At 43.8% G+C, this 21,006-nt stretch overlaps 1 protein-coding gene across 1 annotated transcript in view; it reads left to right on the top strand.

Moving 5' to 3' along the window:
• The window catches only part of LOC138292040 (von Willebrand factor A domain-containing protein 7-like), a 344,708-nt gene that overhangs the window by 242,099 nt on the left and 81,603 nt on the right, over positions 1–21,006 (top strand). Inside the window, exons 10-13 of the mRNA XM_069230371.1 lie at positions 1,039–1,251; positions 3,996–4,131; positions 14,077–14,259; positions 14,456–14,548. Of these exons, the coding sequence (XP_069086472.1) occupies positions 1,039–1,251; positions 3,996–4,131; positions 14,077–14,259; positions 14,456–14,548 (625 nt within the window). The remainder of the gene's footprint in view (positions 1–1,038; positions 1,252–3,995; positions 4,132–14,076; positions 14,260–14,455; positions 14,549–21,006) is intronic.

Genomic DNA, 21,006 nt, shown 5'->3' with positions numbered 1-21,006 from the left:
TATGGTTGAATGTGGGACCAGCAAATAGCTTAACTTCCAAAAACTCTACTACTGAATGTATCACATGCTGCATCCCTTCCATTGCAAAACTGGAATTTTACATAACTTTAACATATTCAGGATGATGGACTTTTGCACCTGTGTTTGAGATGGACATGGTTGCCCTTGTGTGTCCAATAAAAAGTAACATCATCAGAACAATACACAATTGCATTTCTTCCACCCATGTGTGGATTGTGCAATTACTGGCTTTATATTTAAACCTACGAGGCTTGTGACATAAGACAAACATTGATAGACAAACGTCCAAAAGCACCATCCTTAGGCCTATCCAGAAAGTTTCTCTTTGATAAAGGCTGTAGGAATGGTCCTACAAAGGCGAGGTGAAAACCCACATTTTCTCACAGAAGCGCACATATATACCCACTTTACGGCAACCGGGAGCTCTGCTCCTATCAGATACATCTCGAAATATGAAATGTCTGTAGGCGCTACTGTCAAAATAGTGTGTTGAATCGTTGAATCATATTCTATCGTGCTTTCATGCGTTGATATTTATACTTGCTAGCTGCCTTCTCTCAAGTTAAAAAAGGGTGATTACCATTCAGAATGTGTTAGGATTATCTGCATAGATGGATAGGAGTTCTGTTAGAGTTGTTTGTGTTGCAGATGTTCAGTATAGCAAGAAAGGGACAGGCATGAAGATAATATATCTTCAGGTGGTGCTCGCCTAAATCCTTCTTTTGTATCTCATTCTTATTTCATACGGCAATTGAATCCCATTTGCTGTCTCTGGTATTCATACAGAGAACAGTTCATCTTGTGGCTTGAACAAAACAGCCTTGCTGTTTAGAAAAACAATGCCCGTGAAACAGTTACGGAAAAAAAGGATTTAATACTGTGTCGGAAATGGTGCTTAGTTGTTTGACTTCTTTTTAATTACCGAAGACAAAAAAAGCTTGAGCCATAAACTCAGGAAGTTTTAGATTTGATAAAATTATTAATGATTTTGTTAATAATACTTGGGATCTGTTGTAGGTAAATTTCGTGATCACCAATCCTCTAGCACGAAGAAAAAGGGGTTTGCTTAATTTGCTGCCATTTCCTCAGAAACCTGATCCATCGGTAAACTCACCAAATTCAGATTATAAGGATTTAGCTTCGTCTTCTGGAGGACAACTTTTCTCTGTTCCATCAATTCTGACAAAGACACTGGCAAGCCTCATATCGGATCAAACTCCGCGTTCTAAGGTAAAGTGATTGAAATCCTTTGGTGTACTACTGAAAGATAAGAGGATGTAGAGATTTGAAGATGTGGGCAACGATTAACACCTACCAGTAGGTGTGGTAGTTTAAATCACCAGCCACCGATTCTTCGCCTGCAGAGAAGCACAAAGTAACATAATTGTGGCCCTTAGAAGAAATGAAAGAGGATTAATATTTAATCACAAAGATTGTTTCTATTGTGGTTTTTTTTATAAACAGCTTCACAGCAATGCTTGGACAATTAAGAACACTTTATGGGAATGCTAAAAAGGAAGTCATACCCGTGAAAACGTAGACAGCAATTTGCACAACATCTGGCAGCTATTAGAACCATATCATTAGGTTGTTTATATAATGGAGATGCATTGGTGCCGTTGAATAGAAAGAGTCAACGTCAGCGTTAAGCATTGGACTGTCCAAAAGAGAGGAGGAACTGTATGTCAGGGGTCATTGGTGAATTCCTTCCCTAGTCACTTAATCACCTGATCCCTCTTCAAACTTGAGGTACTTGGATGGGATTCCAAGATGTAATCTTGTTGCCAGTCAGCTGTTTGAGAGATTTTACCTGCCACAGACTGCGACAAAAGAATATCAAATGATATTCAGCAGGAAACTACACTCCTAATGAGAACATGAGAATTAAGGGTAAGTGATAAAGGGCCCGACTCACAAAGGTAAACTTAGACCAAAAGTTTAAGTTCAGACCAAAAGTCTAAGTTTAGACCTAAAGTCTAACTTTACTAGTAATAAAGTTAGACTTTTGAGCTAACTTTGGACTTTTGGTCTCACCTTAGACTTTCAGTCTATGTTTAGACCAAACGTTTAAACTTGGACCAAAAGTCTAGCGTTACTACCAGCAAAGCCCAATTTACAAAGGTAAACTTAGACTAAAAGCTTAGGGGCAGATTTACAAGGCCCTAATGCTGCCTTTTCGCTGCCTTAGCGTAATTTTTATGATGCTAAGGCGGCGTTAAGGAGGCCAGTCTCCCACACCATATTTACAAAGTGGTGCAATCCATGCATTCCACTTTTCAAACCCTTGTGCCACATTTTATCTGCACCAGGCATAATGTATGCAAAGGGGGCGTTCCGATGCAGGGAGGCCTGAAAAAATGGCGCAGTGAAACTTACAAGATTTCACTCTGCCATTTTTTTCCATACTTTTTAACACCTTCTCTGGGCGGGCATTAAAGTGACACACCCATAATAATCTATGGGCCTCCCTATGCTTTGCTGCACAACGTCTATATTTTTGACGTTAGTGCAGAAAAGCACCACAACAGAGTCAAAGATTTTGACCCTGTTGAGGTAAAGACCGCCATAGTGTGCCATATTGTAAATATGGTGCAAACATGGTGTGGCTAGGGGACGTAAGGGGGAGGCAAAAAAAGTGGTGCACCGGGACCGATGCACCACTTTCTTGTAAATCTGACTCTAAGGTTAGAACTAAAGTCTTACTTTACTAGCAGTAAAGTTAGACTTTTGGTCTAAGTTTAGACTTACCAAAATTCTAACTGTACTACTAGCAAAGTTAGACTCTTGGTCTAAGTTTTGACCAAAAGTGTAAACTTAGATCAAAAGTCTAACTTTATTACTAGTAAAGTTAGACTTTTTGTTTAAGTTTAGACTTTTGGCCTAAACAAAGACTTTTGGTCTAAGTTTACCTTTTTGACCGGGCCATTAGACTTTTGGTCTTAGTTTACCTTTGTGAATCAGGCCCAAAATGTAGATCACTAAGGCAAAGTTAAGCAACATTCAGACAATGTATCACTGCAGTGGAAGTATGTCCACAAAAACATGGTGATCTGATATACCTTAGAAGATCCTACTGAACACAACTGATTAGACAATGGCAAATCAAATTTTCTGATGAACTCGATGCATTGTCAAACTCAATGAAAATGTCATGCATACTTATAATGGAGAGTTGAAGATGTGCCTCTAATCATTGATTAATTTAAAGGGAGTGAAATAAAATGTGAAAAAGGTAATGGAAATTAGGGTACCTACACAAGAACTTTACCCAATTTATTAGCAGTGGACTGCCACCTAGGTGACTGTCAGTGCAAATAATGAATGCTACTGGTACACGATAAAGAGATCATTCAGCTTTAAAGATATGATGAGTTATTGGAAGGATGGATGCTCCAGGGAGTCAACTTTGGATACCTCCTAAAAAACAGAAATTTATCTACGACAATGAGAAAAGTGGCGGCAAAACAGACTGTCATGGAGCGCATAGTCCTTTAAATGCATTTTGAATGTCCAAATGCATAATACTCGAAAAAGCACTCTCTTGTGAGGGTTGCATTTTATTTCATGCAGCCCTTTTCTAGCTCATCTTATACATATGATCTGTTTCATTCTTCTGGAGGAACATCTGTTAGTACTTGTGTGTGGCATGTTACAAGCACCCACTTTTATAACAGAAGCTTCACAATGCCATCTTCTACTTGTTCCTCTGCAGTCTTTATGGAATTTGCAGATTGGTCTTGCAAGTACATACTCGTCATTGAGAAGTACCTAAGTTGTTGAAAGTTGTCTGAGTGTGTTTCATCTATCTCTACTGTCTATGGTTTCTAGTAATAGTATCATAGGGTAGAAAATTTATAGCAGTTTCCATCCACTGTATAAGTGATCTGACATTACTTGTTGATTTTCTGTACACTTACCCTGCATGTGTAATCTTTGCTAACTTGTTCTTCACCTCTGGACACATTATTTTACAGGTTTTGGTATTTCATGCAAGGAGCAGCCCCTCGAAATCAGAATATGCCTTCAATTTCCATGTGGATCCTGCCTTACAAGAGGTGAGGCTGACCCTTTCAGGGGTGTTGCAAGCTCTCTCAATCATCGACCCAAATGGTAAGTTCTGGTAATATGTAGCATTGATTTCGATTTTTTTGTACATGTTCTATATAAATGGTATTCATATGAATATAGTGTTGTGATACGTATCTTTGTTCGTTGATATGCAGGGAGCCGATTTAAAGGAGGGTAGTAATGGGTCATCTTCCAATAAATGGAAGCAGACCTATTCATCCATGTACTGTTGCCCACCTCTCTTTCAAAAATGTGGGCCAAAACTGGCTTCGCATTGATAAAGCCTCTGCCAGCTCCGAAATAAACTAGGGGCTCATGATTTTTGTGGTGCTGTCCTGCATCAAAAGTAAAAGTAAAGGGCAGTAATGCACTGTATCTATTAGAGATGGTGATTTCCTGTCCTTTCCCCCTAAACTGGGACACAATTCGCTGCCATGCGTCAATGCATGCATTTTTGCGCCATGGTGCAAGGGAGTCTGCTTGTAAGGATGATTCTTTTTGTGCAGGCAGGGACACCTTCCTGTACAAAAACAATAGATGGAACCGAGTTCCTCTTACTCTGTGTGCTGCACAATGCGGCACACATAAAAAGCGGAAAAATACCAGGAGAAATAAGGACATTTCTCCTCGTTGCGCCTCCCTTACGCCTCCCCTGGGGAGGCATAGGCTTTTGATGCATTCCCTTCCCAGGTTTACAAAATCTTGTAAATCTGGGAATGCATCAAAATCCATGGCTTTTGCGTGGAAAATCCCATTGCAACACCCATGCAGTGCCTCTTTGACACAAAGTAAGGCAATGAAGCGACTTACGCTGCATTGCCTTACTCCATATTTACAAGGCCATTAAAAGCCACGCAAAGGCCATGAAAAGCCGTGCAAAGTGGCTTTGCGTGGCCTTGTAGATATGGTCCTGCAGCCTGCATAAATAATCCCAAATTACCCTATTATGCCACGTTGTGTGCCTACAAATTTACTGTGAATGAATACGGACAGAACACAAGCAGCTGTTATTTACAGTGCTTTTGTTTTTTTGCACAATATTTCTAGTGTGCTAAAATACAGCGCCAAATACTATTTTTTCATTTATTTCTTATAATGATGTGTAATTTCATGGAATGCTTTTGAAATTTTGCATAGCTACACAGAAGTAAGTTGTGCACACCCCTAACAAAATAGCCTGTTGTCAGAGGCTGGCTCAGAATGGGGCAAATCTTCATCTCGCAGTGCTTCACTGGTTTACCACTATGAATCTTTACAAGTATTTTGTTACCAGTCTTTACTGATGTTCCAATACCTGTCAATAAGAGCGTTTTCCATGATTTGCCCTTTATGGTTCTACAACCACTATTCCTTTACAGATATGATCCTACTCTCCTTATCAAGCTATTCCACTACTGCACTTACAGCTATATCACTAGCATTCTCCATGCCCTTCACATCTATACCATGCGCATCCCTTTAGAGTCAGCTGTATCATAATCTACCCTTTTGAGCTACATAATACATGGGATTATGGAATTCCTGCATAAAAAAAATCCGTAATCTCTTCATAATACATGAAATTCTGCAGACCCTGTATAAATTCCTGCCTCTAATTTTTTTTATAAGCGGCAACTTGTGACCCAGTCACCGATAATATAGAAAAAACATCAATAATCAACTGTAATAAATTATTCCAGTCAAGTTCTGATGTCACAATGCCAGCTGCCAGAGCCAACAGTTGAGGTGAAAAGCAGAGCTGGTCATAGAGCAGCTGTTTAAACCAATGAAAATGAAAAGTTGCTTTTCCTTCTACTGCTCTTTTTTTCTAGCTTACAGCGAGAAGCAGAAAGAACGTTTATTTTTTGCACTCACTAGATAATTACAGAAAAGGTAGAATGTTGCTGGATGTTTCTACACATTCCAAGCTACTGCAGCTTTAAAAAAAATAAAACTGACATACTGAACTGGTTCTAATATCTTTTTTCAACAAATATCTAAAAATATTTTGACGTGTTTAATTTTGCACTAGATATTCTATTTTTATTCTTAATGTTTGCAAACATGCTGTCTCGTTCATATGAATGAGCTACACACCAAGATTTTAAGTGATTTGTGGGAAAGGTGATAGTGTGACCATGTATTATATGGGATAAAGTACCCCCTACCATACGTAATAGGGATTTTGCAGGTCCCTTAGGAGTTCCATAACCTTATAAAGGAAGTAGACCTTCGGCCTCATTCCTCTATATGGTTATGGAACTTGGTGACTTGCACTATCCTTAAAATATATGGCGGGGGTACTTTATCCCTTATATAATCAGCAACTTGTGAGGCAACCCGTCACAGATTATAAAGAAACTTGACTGTAATAACATATTACAGTTGAGTTCTGACACCACAATGACTGCCGCCAGAGCCAGCAGCTGAGTAGAAAGGCAGGTTGGGTGATAAAGCATAATTAAAGAAGCTGGTCTTTGTTTTTCTAGCTGTACATTGCCAAGAAGAAAGGAGCTATTTATGGCAACATGTTTATTTTTGCTCCCCTTGGGTAATTGTGGAAAAGTTTGAATCTTTTTGCATGTTTTTACTGCGCCCTTTTCTTTAAAATTTTTTTAACTGTGATTCTATTTTTCTTCTTCATGTTTGCAAACCTGTTCTCTCTTTCATCTGAAAAAGCTATGCATCAAGGAATAAAGTGGTTTGCGGGAAGAGTGATAGTGTGACTATTATAACTACCCCCTACCATCCATGTTTCATTAACTACCCCCTACCATCCATGTTTCATAACCTTAAAAAGGAACTCAGCTTTTGGCCTCTTTCCTGTATATGGTCATGGTACTTCTGAGTGACTTGCAATATCCTTATAATATACGGCAAGGGGTTGTAAGGAAACAGGTTTTTTGCTGGTCCCTCTTCATCCTCCCTGCTTAGCTCTTCTGAGATCGGGTGCAAGTCTCCCCTGCACACTTCCTTTCACCAACTGCCTTCCTTCACAAACTTGCTTTGGAGTGGCAAGCACACACCCTGTCTTGCACCAGCCTTGCAATCACTTCCTCTACACTTAAACACGGCCTCAGACCACCCTTCTTTAGGGCCCAGCACTAGTCAGAAGCAAACCAACACACCACCAGCAGCTGCCTGGCATTTTCACATAATGCCTAGCCTTGCCTGCCACTGGGCTCTAAGGCCCTCTCTCAGGCCACACACATCCCCATCTGGTGAGTGCTGCCAGACTACCACTCAGCAGCTGATGCTCCCCCTGATGACCTCAGTTCTGTACCCCATAACACCACTTCCTTTCCCAGGGACGCTGGGAGAAAGGTTTTTTTCAAGTGGAACTCTGACTGCAAGTTTCCTTTTTTACAAGCACAGACTCTAATATATAAAAATTCTGCTATGCTCAGTGCCGGGCAGGGAGAAAGCAAAACAAGGGTCTTACCTGCTGGGTCCAGGCAGGGTCCTCGTTTCCAGCGGCCTAGCTCTCTGCCTCCCTCTGTCACCAGGCTGCTGAGGACAGTGAAAGGAGGGAGGCCTGTATCGGAGCTGGTGCAGCTCCACAGCAGCAGCTCCATGCCGACTAGCTCGTGCAGCCCAGTTATGGGCCCACAGCGCAAGCACAGATTATCTACGCTTGCACTCTGTAGCCCATAACTGGGCTGCAGACTAGTTATGGGCCACAGTGCAAGCACAATCAATCTGCGATTGCGCTTTGTGGCCCAAAAAAACTAGTGGGGTGAGCTCTGCTCCGCTTCTGCGCTAGTGGAGTTTTTTGCCCAACTCTGCGCTCCAAGCAGAGCTCAGAATGCCAAAAACTCCATTGGCTCTGCCAGCAGAGCGGAGCTCACCACCCAGCCTTACTTTTTTGCCCCCATGTGAACTACTAGCTGCTGGTTTTCAACTTTGAGAGTGCACTGAAGCCTGCTAACAAGATCTAAGTGCCGGTGTCAGAACCCCATGCAAATTACATGTGGAACTGGATAAACCCAATTGGGAAAGGCCTGACTCAGTTTTAAGTCCCTAGTATATGGCACCCAGTGTGTCTAAGACAGAGGGCCTGATTTAGATATTGGGAAACGAGTTGCTCCATCACAATGTTGACCGATATCCCATCCGCCGAAATCTAAATCCCATAGTACATAATGGGATTTAAATTTCGGCGGACGTGATATCCATCACCGTTGTGACAGAGTAACTCATCCGTCAATATCTATATCAGGCATAGAGTGTCCACTCAGGGCCGAAGCACTGTTTGTGCCACCCTTCATATGACAACGTACAAAACCACTGCAGACTGAAAGAGCAGTTCTTGCACTGCCAGTTCGACTTTGCCATTTAAACCTATGACAAAGAAACCCTATCCCTTAACATTATATGTAAGTCTCAACTAAGGAAGGCCTTTCGAGTCCTATGGCAGGGAGCAGTATTTTGCTAAGTAAGACATATGTTTTACGATATGTCCTAACAGCAACACTTCCAAATTGTTGTTTTGCTGCGAGTAAAGGTTGGTAGTCCCATTAGCTAATATAGACTTACTGGTTGGATTCCAAACCGGACTAACTTTTGACTGGGACTACCAAAGGGGATTATGTAAGGTATCAAATTAATTGTGGCATTAAATGCGACTTGATGGCCATGTTGATATTAATGTCATTTTTAAAGGTAACCAAATTTTGTAAAGATGCCACTCTGTGCCCCAACTAGTCCAGTGGCTTCACAAAGGCACTAGCACACAGACAGCTTTCTGCCTGCCTAGGTATACACATGAATGACTCCCAGGCCAGGAACAAAGGCTGATGCCACACTGGAAGGTGTGACCTCCTCCCACAGCATGGCTGCCCGGGGTGTTAGGACAAAAGATGAGCTTCAAAGGTGAAGCCGATTTGAAGGGCTGCTGGGACGGCACTCTGGGCAGGATGCCTTTTGTTACCTGCAGGCAGAGTAGATCCAGGGACAGAAGAGGGAAAATCTGTTCACAAACAGGTTTTCTTGGTGTGTGTAGCCCCATGGTGTTCAGATCTCTGGGGATGGGCTACCAGAGTCCTTATAGTCAAGGAAGAATTTTGCCATGTTGGTTGTGGGAAGAATGTTGCACTCTGGGATAGCTAGATGCCACACATTACCAGAACTGTGTCACCAGAGAGGAGGGGGCCATTTAGCCCATTCTCTAGTGACAGCGTTGTTCCCCTGGGGCACTTTGCTAGGATATAATGGGCACCATCGGCACAAGACCTCAGTACATGCTGTACTTGGAAGGCGAACGAGAAGAAGACCATTTTAAACCTGTTATAAGGTGTTAGACCTGGCATCATTAGCGTAGTTCCCCTGTCTTTTTGCCTCTGCCTGCTACATTTTTGACTGTGTGCTGGGTTTCATTTTTGCTGGTTTTGGTACTCTGGGCACTTTACCACGGCTGACCAGTGCTAAAGTGCAAGCCCTCCCTGTGTAAATTGCTTGCACCCGAGGCTATGGTCTCCGCTGAAGTGCGACGACCATGACCGACACTGCAGGCCTGATGCCGTCAGAGCACTGCTGAAGCCCTGCGACATTGTGAGTCCCGAGTGCAGGGTCACCGACATCCGTGACATCCAACTCCGCAGTGGCCCCTGTAGCCCCATGTCGTGACCACAGCCCTGAGAGATCGTCTCATCATGTCTTGACCCGCTGGACTCATAAACCCTGCAGGATTGCAGTTCCTTACAATCCTGCAGGGTTTATGAGTCCAGCGGGTCAAGCCACTGACTGCCTTCATCAGAAACTGACACCTGACCTCTGTAAGGAATTGACACCTCACCTCCTGCATAGCAGCACAGAACCAACGCTGCACTGGCTCCAGAATTTACTCTCCTCCCTAACTACATGCTACATCTTTGATTCTGCATAATTTCTAAGGTACTGTACCTGGGAGTCCGTGTGACTCCAGAACCGTTGCCGCCCTCCCGTGCCCATTTGTAGTGTTTTCACTGTGTTACTGTGTGTGTGGGTACAAATACTTTACACTTTGCCTCTGAGATAAGCCTGACTGCTTCTGCCAAGCTACCAAGGGGGTGAGCAGGGGTTATATTAGGAGTGTGACTCCATTACCCTGATTAGCGTGAGGGTCCCTATTTGGACAGGATGCAACCACCGCCAACTAGAGACCCCATTTCTAACAGATAGGCACAAAGAGAGGCTGCGATGCTGGAGAGACTACACCTGATACCACTTGGACTAGCGGAGTTTGCGGTGTTCTGCATGTGTGGCTTGGGGAAAAGTTGATATCCAGCCACACTTTGAAGCAGAGACTCCAAGGGTCAGTTGGTTGGGCCCCCAGAATGGTACTGGGGACATTAAAGCCCAAAGAGCTCAAGTTACGTTTCTGGTAGCCACCGCAGATGTCTTGCAGCTACCGGACACCAGGCACCCCGAAGGACGATTTGGAGACAGCCAAAAGGTGAACCCATGTGTGCTGGACTTGTGAGTGTTGGTTTTGACTGGATTAGTCTCCCAAGGTGGACACCGGCCTCTACCAAAGATTTGCACCGTGACTGCTGTGTTGCAAAAGCTCAAAGTCTGCATTGACATCCTTTGGAGCCCTGCAAAGATGACTTTGTGGGAGCCCGAGATCCATGGACAGAGTGGCCCCCACTCACCTGTATACTGAACCACACAGCATCAGGAGCATCCTTGAGCATCTTTAAGCCTGCATCCCTCAGCACCAGGATCAATCCATTGTTATTAATGGTGGTTATCCTGTAAAGTTTGGGTCTTACTTTAAAAATGCTCTGGTGGCCAGGTAACTGTCTGAAGTCTCAATTCTGGCCCCCTAGACCTTTGTCCTACTACACTTGGTCACTCAACTCTGTCTGGAGTTGTCATATTAACTGTTTCAAAATTTCCAAACGTTTAAACCATTTTTGTCGGCCAATGCTTGTTTGCAATTGATTTAAAAGTTATTTATTGCTTCTAACATCTGTATCTCTGGAACCCTCAGGTGGATTGTAATGATTAAGGTCTCGAAAAGTTCATACACAGTAGCTCTATGTTTATAGATTGGTGTCTTGTTTCTTTTGTGTCATTTGACTGTCTTATTTCGTTATTTGTTGCTGTTAAATGCTTTCCACAATGTTCCTTTGCTAAGCCTTATTGCTTGCAGCCAAAGCTACCCAGGGTTGAGCTTAAGGTTAAGTAATCCTACCTGACTGGACGCAAGATGCTATTTGTGAGTGACTGCACAATAGAGCTACCCAGCCATATCATGTAGTACACTCAAATCCTCACCTTGGTGCCTAGCGGTGGGACCTAGAACTTGTGTTTAGCTGTATCATAAACTAATAAGTTGGTAACTGGCTGAAATAATTTTTGACAAGTCGGGAAGTATAGGTTTGGGGGATGACATCACCCATGAGAGTGGAGATGAAGATAATAATGTGGATCCATTCACAGGGTGGGACCAGGAGAGTGTGGTCCCCACAGTTTGTCCAAGGAATGGCTCCCTGTCTGGGAGCAAGAGGAGCTTCTCTTCAGTGAGGAAGCCTAAGGACCTAGAGGCCCAGCTTAGCCTCTTGGAGCTGCAGAAGAGGAAGCTGGCCCTAGAGGAGAAGAGGCTGACCTTGGAGGAGAGAAGAGTTAAGCTGGGGCGGAGACCCCTAGAGAATGGTGGCAGCAACAAAGAGTAAGAGGAGCATACAGGTGGTGCCTATAATTGCAGATTCCCCAAAGACATAGTTCCAAAGTAGGTAGAAGGGGATAACATTGACTGACATCCTTTGAGAGAGCCCTCAGGATGAGAAGGGTGAGAGCACAACAATGGGGAGGGCCTTGTTGTGGGAACTGTTACCAACAGGTGGGAGAGATAGATTGCTTACACTAGATGATGAGGTGGCAGAATCTTACCCCCACATTAGAGGTGCATTCATTGAGCTATTTGGTCTCACCCCGGAAGAGTTTAGGAACATACCAAAGGTGTAAATACAGACATGGGTAGACTTTGACGATACATCTGGAAAGTCAGTGGATGGTTGGTTAAAAGGTAACAGGATTGATACATATGAGGACTTATACAATTTAGTGGTTAAAGAACACATTCTGACAATTTTTTCCACAGAGAAGTTTTAAGAGCATCTGGTAGATTCAAAGCTTTCTAGTCCTAGCGAGTTGGGCAAGTGGGGCAAGAAGGCTGAGTGGGTAAGGACAGGAGTACCCAAGAAACCCTAAGGGGTTGATCCTAACAAGGGGGGTTAGGCCCACAGAAAGGAAAGGAGTGAGGTGGTAAACCCACCAAAGAAATTCCTCAGAACCCCAGAACCCTTAAAGAGAGGAAAGTAAATCTCACCTCAGCTCCAGTAAAAAGAGTAGTGGGGACTCCGGGCTTGAGATTTTCTTCAAAGGTGGGCCCTGCTTTGATTGTCAGCAGGTTGGGCACTACAGATGAGACTCAGCTTGTCCAAAGAAAAAGGTAACCACTGGGGTTATCAGTGTACCCCGGATGGATTTGGTCACCCAACTTGTGCCGGAGTTGTCAAACTAACTGTTACAAACTTTCCGTAAGATTCCAAACATTTTGTTGGCCAATGCTTGTTTGCAGTTGATTTAAAAGTTATTTATTGCTTTAAAAATCTGCAACTCTGGAACCCTCCAGTGGATTTTAATGATTAAGGGCTCTAAACATTCATAAAAATAAGCTCTAGTTTTATAAATTGGTGTCTTGTTTCTTTCATGTCATGTGACTTTTATATTCCATTGTTTGGTGCTGTTAAATGCTTCAAACATTGTTCCTTTGCTAAGCCTTACTGTTCGCAGCCACAGCTATCCAGGGTTGAGCTTGAGGTTAAGTGAAAGTACCTGACTGGACCCATGATGGTATTTGTGAGTGTACTGCGCGATAGGGCTACCCAGCCATGTTGTATAGTACACACAAATCCTAACAGGGGTACTTTATACCATGTACACCTACCTACCCATTATGGTCACAACGAATCCGTAAGATGATTCCACTGCCTGTCCTTTCATGATTTACTACTAAATGCCCTTTATAGCACTACCAATATCATCCTTTTAGAAATATTCCAATATATCACTACATGCCTTTCAAAACTTTATAATGATCTTCCCAATAGAGCTGTACTACGGCAAGTCCTTTGGATCTGTTCTACTGTCCGTCCAGTACAGCCACATCACTATGCCAGCACAAGCCCTCTGCAGTTATATCATCACCTTCCTTCCCTATAAAGCTACTCTACCTCCTGCCCTTCGTAGCTTTGCTATTACCTTCTCTTCATGACTATAGTACATCCAACTAGTATGATGATTCTCCTACCTGTCTTTTACAGCTATACCATTGCAAGTAATTTACAGCTGCACTACTTACTTGCCATTACGGCTATACTACTACCACCTCTTTACTACTGTTCCACAGCTGATTATTTGATGTTGTACCTCTCCCTGCCATTTACTAGTCTAGGACTTCATGCAATTCCAGCTAAACCAGGGTCCCAAACTACAGGTTATTCTTTGGGACTGGAATTAATACATATATTTGCTTCAATCTGTTATTTTAGTCACTGCATTTTTGCCCAAATGTTTTAGAGTAGGTAATGTGAATGGCTAACATGAAACCCCGTGGTTAACTGAGGTGTCAGCTGGAGTCACTTCGTTCTAGACATATGTCAGTAAGCTAATACCTTGGCCATTAGAGTTTAGATTCGGAGCATCGGAGCTGTTGCTGATCTAAGATATTCATACTCCCTTACACCTTCACTGTATAGTTTACCGTAGGAAAATACATTCTTAGACCTATTGAATTTTCCTGTGAGAAAGTTTTAAATTGAAAAAAATCAAGCTGCCAATTTTCAAAAAACTTTGCAAAATATCCACAACTCTCAGAACGGAAAGAGTTCTGTCTTAAACACGAGTTTTCAGGCAGTCGTTGCTTCTTGAGTCTGATGCCTACAGTTGAAGCATTGTCTGAATTGCACAGTAAACGGGGACACCAGTAACCACTGATTATGTCTCGCATCCCTCTTATAGGTTTACTAAACAGTATTCCGATTGGAGGATCAATACTCCGAGGATTAGACAGTCTATTGAAAGGAGTGGGAAACATTCTCCAGGTTGGAGAGACACTTGTCGTGAGCCTTCTGCAAACACTTGCAGGTGGTGAATGGAAGCTGAAAATACGATCTCTCGATGACTTCACTGTGAAGGTAGAAGGTATGTCTCTCACTCACACTCACTATAGTGCACCTTAACAGTAAATTGAATAATTATAGATCAGCTGGTGATTGGCTTTATAAAACCGCCCTGTGGGGGCAAAGACATAATAAAAATTTTTAAAAACACTATTTTTGTGGGATCAGGTTTAATGTCCTTTTTCCTCGTTCTCAGATGTTTTTGTTGTACCTTTCAGGGCACAGTGCAATGACTTTCAGGTATCAGTTCCAAGAAGCCTTCCACGGGCCGCATCCTGGTTTTGTCGGGATTGATCGTCCATTAACCGCAGGTACTTCTTTTGGAGGGGTGTGCAAAGTTTTTATACCGCAAACTTACTGAATCTTCGTTACATATTATGTACATGTTACCCATAGTTTGTGGGCCTGTGCAAAACAGCAATATTTCTTTATGAGTGTTAATTATTATGTCGCAAACGGTGGCTGATGATCAAAATAGAGAGGCCGTTTTTTTTTTTTATATGTTTATTGAGAAGTACATGTCAATATACAGACTGTGTTAAATAGAGAAACAATACATCAAATTATGGCCATATATGAAAAATATTATGAAATATTAACTTCTCAGATTTCTAAACACAAAAAACAGAAAAAACTAAAAAAAACATTATACATATATCAGTAAATGCAAAATATGAGATTATTTATAAGGCATCCAACTGTGCATTAACTCTTAGAAGTAGACCTATAACAGAAAATCTGGAAAGAAAGAATTATGCAATATGTATTAAACCATATATTATAGGTTGTTAGAAGACAGTGGAGATAGTAATATCATGCAAATCCACATATATAACATTTCAAATGGAGATATTCCTGCCAATTCAACAGTGTTGAATTGGTGAACAGTAAGTCCTACTTAAAATAACAGTGTTAATGGGTGAGATGTCAATTGTCTTAATAACAGCATGACTCAAAACAATAATAAAAAAGTCTTAATAAAGATAGGAGACAAAGAATGAGAAAACGTTTACGTGTGAATATTAATAGAAAATGTATTAGCTAGAAAGGGTTTCCAAATTTGGATGAAAATCCCAACATTACCTTGCAATCTGTAAATCAGCTTTTCATATGATGCCATGTTATACATTTCAATAAGCCATTCATCATGTGTAGGACGTTGTGGTGTTCTCCAATGTCGTAATATACACATTTTTGCTACAGTGAGTGCAATAGCAATCAATCGTCTTGTATGGTTTGTTAGATTTGGGAGATCAGTAACATCATGTAATATAACTAATTTTTCTGTTAAAGGAATGGGCACATGTATAGCTCTGTGTATAGAGGAAGTTATAGAAGACCAGTATTCCGTCAAAACTGGACATTGAAATAAAATGTGTAGGATATCACAGTCCTCATGAGGACACCTCCAACAGGTAGAATGGTGTAGTAAACCTGCTGCCTTGAGTTTTTGTGGTGACCAGTACCAATTATGAAGAATTTTGAAAAGAGTAAATTTCATTCTTGCCTCTCTGATTCCTTTATCCATGTTCATAACAACATCCGTCCAGTCCTCATTGGAATACGCTACATTAAGTAATCCTTGCCATTTGACGTGGAGTTGTGCTAGTAATGGTGATGAATGTAGTTTATGCACAATGAGATTATAAAATCCAGAGACCGCTCCTTTCAATTTCCCCCAAGTTTTTAAGTATTGTACGACTGGGGAATCCTCAGGTATCCACGGAAATGGTCCTAGTCTACTAAGTAGAGCTTGTTTCAATTGTAAGTATTTCCCCTTTTGAGAGCTAGGGAGTTGAAATTCTATCTGAAGCATCGTAAAGGTTTTAAGCTTGCCTTCTAAAGTGAATAAATGATCCAGCATTAGAATACCTGCTCTCTCCCATGTATCCCAGGAAATTGTCTGTTTCCCTATTCTAATATCAGCGTTATGCCATATGGGAGCCTTATTATGTAGCCTTGGATTACTCTTAAGGAGTTTGTGGGAGTGTATCCAAATCTTAAGCATAGACTGAATAATAGGGTTAGAACTTTGTAAAGCAGGTGATTTATGAGTATAAAACATTTGCAAACCTGAAGATACCTGTAAAGATTGCTTTTCAATGAGAACCCATAGTGGGGGGTCATCCTGTATTGGCCAAAGATAAACCAATTGCGATAAATGGAGGGCTGTATAGTAATGTTCAATGCATGGTAAACTAAGGCCACCAGATCGCCTGTGAGCAATCAGTTTGGAGATTTTGAGTCTAGGTCTCAGAGATCCCCAAATAAAGGTTTTAATACCTTTGTCAATGTCTCGCAGTATTGATATTTTAACTGTCAAAGGTAACATACCTAAAACATATGTGAAACGAGGCACTATCATCATTTTCACTGCCTGGACTCTCCCCCAAAAGGACAGGTTAAGATGGGACCATTTTTCATATTCTGACTTCGTTTTAGCAATGAGTGGATCTAAGTTATCTTGAATCATACGTTCTAAACCAGTGTTGATATAAATACCTAGATACTTCAGGCGATCCGCTTTCCATTGAAAATTGTAGCCTAAGATAGCTGCTTTTGTTGTGCCCCGGGACAATGGGAGAGCTTCACTCTTATTCCAATTGACTTTGTATCCAGAAATGTTTGAGAAGTGAGAAATAGTAGACATGAGTGCCGAGAGTGAAGTAGGTAGATCTGTAAGTGTGAGTAATATGTCATCCGCGTATAGAAGTAGTTTTGAGATGCCTGCTGGTGTAGGAATGCCTGCTATTTGTGAACACTGTCTTATTGCTGCAGCCAGTGGTTCAAGTGCAAGAAGAAATAAGAGGGGCGATAAAGGGCAACCCTGGCGGGTACCTCTTTGCACTAAAAAGGTTTTTGAAAGGAAACCCCCACAATTCACTTGTGCAGATGGTGTCTTGTATAACCATTTAACCTTAGAGATAAAATCATCACCTAATCCCAACCTATGCAATGTACGGAACATATAGCTCCATTCAATGCGGTCAAAGGCCTTCTCTGCATCTAAGGATAATGCTACTCTGTCTTCTCCAGCATCCTTGGAAAACCAAAGTATGTGAGCCAAAGTGCGGAGATGGCTACGAGAGTTTCTGCCTGGCATGAATCCAACTTGAGAATTATGTATGAGTTTAGAGATAACTTGTTTGAGTCTTTTGGCAATAATGGTGGCTTATAGCTTTGAATCTGTATTCAGAAGAGATATCGGACGATAGTTACTGCAGTATAATGGATCTTTCTCAGGTTTGGGAAGGACAGTTATGATAGCTTTATTTGAGAGTGAAGAGAGACTACCAGTTTCCTCTGCTACTTTATAAACCTCATAAAAGACATCTATTGCTTCTGGTTTTACCCAACGGTAAAATCCCCCAGGAAAACCATCTTCTCCCGGTGCTTTATTGTATGGGAGACTGGAGATTGCTTGCGCAATTTCATCCTTTGTTATTTCGCCAGTCAGTGTGAGCCGGTCCTGTTCATTGAGACAGGGGAGTGTTATTTTATCAAATAATTCCTGTTCTTTGAGGAGGTCATCATCCAGTTCTGAACTATATAACTTGGTATAATAATCTGCAAACGTATTAGCTATTGCTTGAGTCTCAGTTATTAATTTACCCTCAGTGTTATATATAGCTGGAATAGCTGTCATAGCTTCTCGCTGTTTTAATCGTGCCGCTAGTAAACGGCCTGCTTTTTCTCCTTGTTCATAATTGCGAGCCTTAAGTCTGTATAACATATATTCTGCTTTGGAAGTATATAGGGGGTCATTCTGACCTCGGCGGTAAAAGGCGCCTACCGCCGGTCAGAAATCCTCCATAATCCCGCCGCGGTCGCGGAAACCCGCCACGGTCATTCTGACCCGCAGAAGGCAAACCTCCGAAAATCCGACCGCCACAACAGACCGCCAGACCAGCGGTCGGCGGAAAGGTGGAGGTGACCAAACCTCCACCGTCACGCCAACAGAAATACGCCCATGCCATTACGACCCACGAATCCACGCGGCGGTCATTCAAACGCGGTATTCCATTGGCGGGACACACCGGCGCGGTCAGAATACACACAAACGAACAAAACTCAGCCACATTGGACGATTTGAATCCCACACACCTGATACACATACACACACCACTCCCACACACACAATACAATATAAAACACACACCCACATCACCCACAAACCCCTACGCTTAAAAATTCGTAAAGAAGACAAGAGCGAGACACCAGCATCCAAAACATACCAGCCACAGCCACTCAACACCATCACCCACACACTATCCACACACAAAACAACACACACCACCACACTCAACTCACTTAAATACACATACTCCACCCCACACATCATACACACCACCCCATGGCACCCCAAAGACAACCCCGCTTCACAGACGAAGAACTCAGGGTCATGGTGGAGGAAATCGTTCGGGTAGAGCCCCAGCTGTTCGGCACACAGATACAATACACCAGCATTGCCCGGAGGACGGAGCTATGGCAGAGGATTGTCGACAGGGTGAACGCAGTGGGACAGCACCCCAGAAATCGGGAAGACATCAGGAAGCGATGGAACGACCTACGGGGGAAGGTGCGTTCCATGGTATCCAGGCACAACATCGCCGTGCAGAAGACTGGCGGAGGACCCCCACCTCAACCCCCACAATTCACATCATGGGAGGAGGAAGTCTTGAACATCCTGCATCCTGACGGCCTCGCAGGAGTCGGCGGAGGAATGGATACTGGTAAGTTGAAGCTTCAATACTGCTTCCCCCCCACCTGCATGCCAAATCAGACCCCAACCCTCACCCCCATCCTCGAACCCCACCCTCACCCCCACCCCCATCCTCACCCCCACCCTCACCCCCACCACCATCCTCACCCCCACCACCATCCTCACCCCCACCACCATCCTCACCCCCACCCCCAGCACACCTATTCCCCGCCAATGTCTCACCATCACAACCCACACATCCCAAAACCTAGGCCTGCATGCGTCCACTAAGCATGGACACCCATCACCAAAGCATGCCCAATGCATATACACATCCCCCTCACAAGCCACCCTCACCAAAGCCCCCACACACGAATGCCAGCACTTGGGGACACGAGAACCCACAGATACACCCATATGCCACACATTGAAACTATAACCATAACTCTATACCCCTGCAGGACCCGACCGTCAACACACCGCGGCGGAGGGGCCAGAATTATCCACACCCCCCACCCAAGAGGCCGTCAGCGATGACAGCAGCTCTGTCGATCTGGACACCGATGACCAGCCCGGACCATCGGGGACCTCTGGACAGTCGGTTCCCCTCACACAGGCACAGGCCACTACAGACCCTAACCCCTCTGGGAACACCAGCACAGCTCCCACCCAGCGGGCCCATGCCTCTGTCTCCAGGGCGCGTCAATCTGCGGTGTGTCTACCACTACAGGGCACCCAGGATAACCCACCACCCCAACAACAACAGGGACCTGGGGGCAGTGGTAGTGGGCACACCGGCCAGGGGGCAGAGGCCCAGGGAAACAGGGCAACTCGGCGGGCAGCTGTGCGACAGGGGGGGGAGGAGAGGCCCAGGGAACCCACTCTCCACGAGGTCCTCACCACCATCATGGGAGCATACAACCGCTCCCAGGAGACGATGGCGACGGTACTGGCCCGGTTCCAGGAGATCCAGGTGCTGCAGGAGGAACTCTATCGGGGGTACAGGGAGGACATCAGAGCCATCAACACCACCCTGGTTACCATGGTAGGGCTGCTGCAGGACCTCGTAAACAGCAGGGCGGACACTGAACAACACCCAAGGGCCCCTGCCACTAGCCTGGACCAAGAACAGCCATCCACCTCCGCCGGCGCTAGTGGACAGGAGGCCCCCGCACAGCAGCAGCCCACCAGACCCCCACCTCCTGCAGGAGAAGAACCACCCCGCAAGAGGGCCCTGAGATCTCGCAAGAAGACAGAGTAGGATGTCAAGACCCCCGCCAGCAAAGGATACCACCTGATGTCATCCCACTGTCCCACATTGTCACCCTGTCCATCCTTGAACTGCTCATGCTCCATCTCTCCACAGGCCTCTGGACAATGCACCTGTGTGACTGTTACTCTGGACTCTGCCATGGACATTCCTTCACCATAGCCCCCACCCACTTGAAACCACCCATCCCATTTTGAGCACTTCAATAAACACCTATTTTGCACCAAAATATCAGGAGTCTGGCTGTGATTTCAATAGATTGTAATTGACATGACAGTGCAAATATGTCCTTGTACATGGTGAAGTCAACAAACAGCTGCCACAAAGCTGTAGTCCATGGGGAAACGAAGCACAGGACTCGTAGTGGGGACCCCAGATCTGAAATCGGGAGGGAAAAGCCAAAACTCAGTCATCATACACTGGGGCAAATAGACAGGCAGCAGAGATGCTGCAGAGTAGTTAACATTTACTAAATTATCTTTGAAATGTTACCTGTGTCCTATTGGAAGTACTGTTCAATGATTCTGTCCCTGTTGTCTGTTTCAGCCCCGTCGTCTTCCTCCTCGTCACTCTCCTCAGGTTCCACCGCTGCCACAACACCACCGTCTCGACCATCCTCCTGCAGGAAAGGCACCTGGCGGCGCAAAGCCAGGTTGTGAAGCATGCAGCAGGCCACGATGATGTGACACACCTTCTTAGGTGAGTACATTAGGGATCCGCCGGTCATATGCAGGCACCTAAACCTGGCCTTTAGGAGGCCAAAGGTGCGTTCGATCACCCTCCTAGTACGCCCATGG

The sequence above is a fragment of the Pleurodeles waltl genome, chromosome 4_2 (assembly GCF_031143425.1).
Source record: "Pleurodeles waltl isolate 20211129_DDA chromosome 4_2, aPleWal1.hap1.20221129, whole genome shotgun sequence".
Classification (NCBI taxonomy): Eukaryota; Metazoa; Chordata; class Amphibia; order Caudata; family Salamandridae; genus Pleurodeles; species Pleurodeles waltl.
Note: the sequence above shows the minus strand (reverse complement) of the source record. Positions and strands in the feature narration are given on the sequence as shown.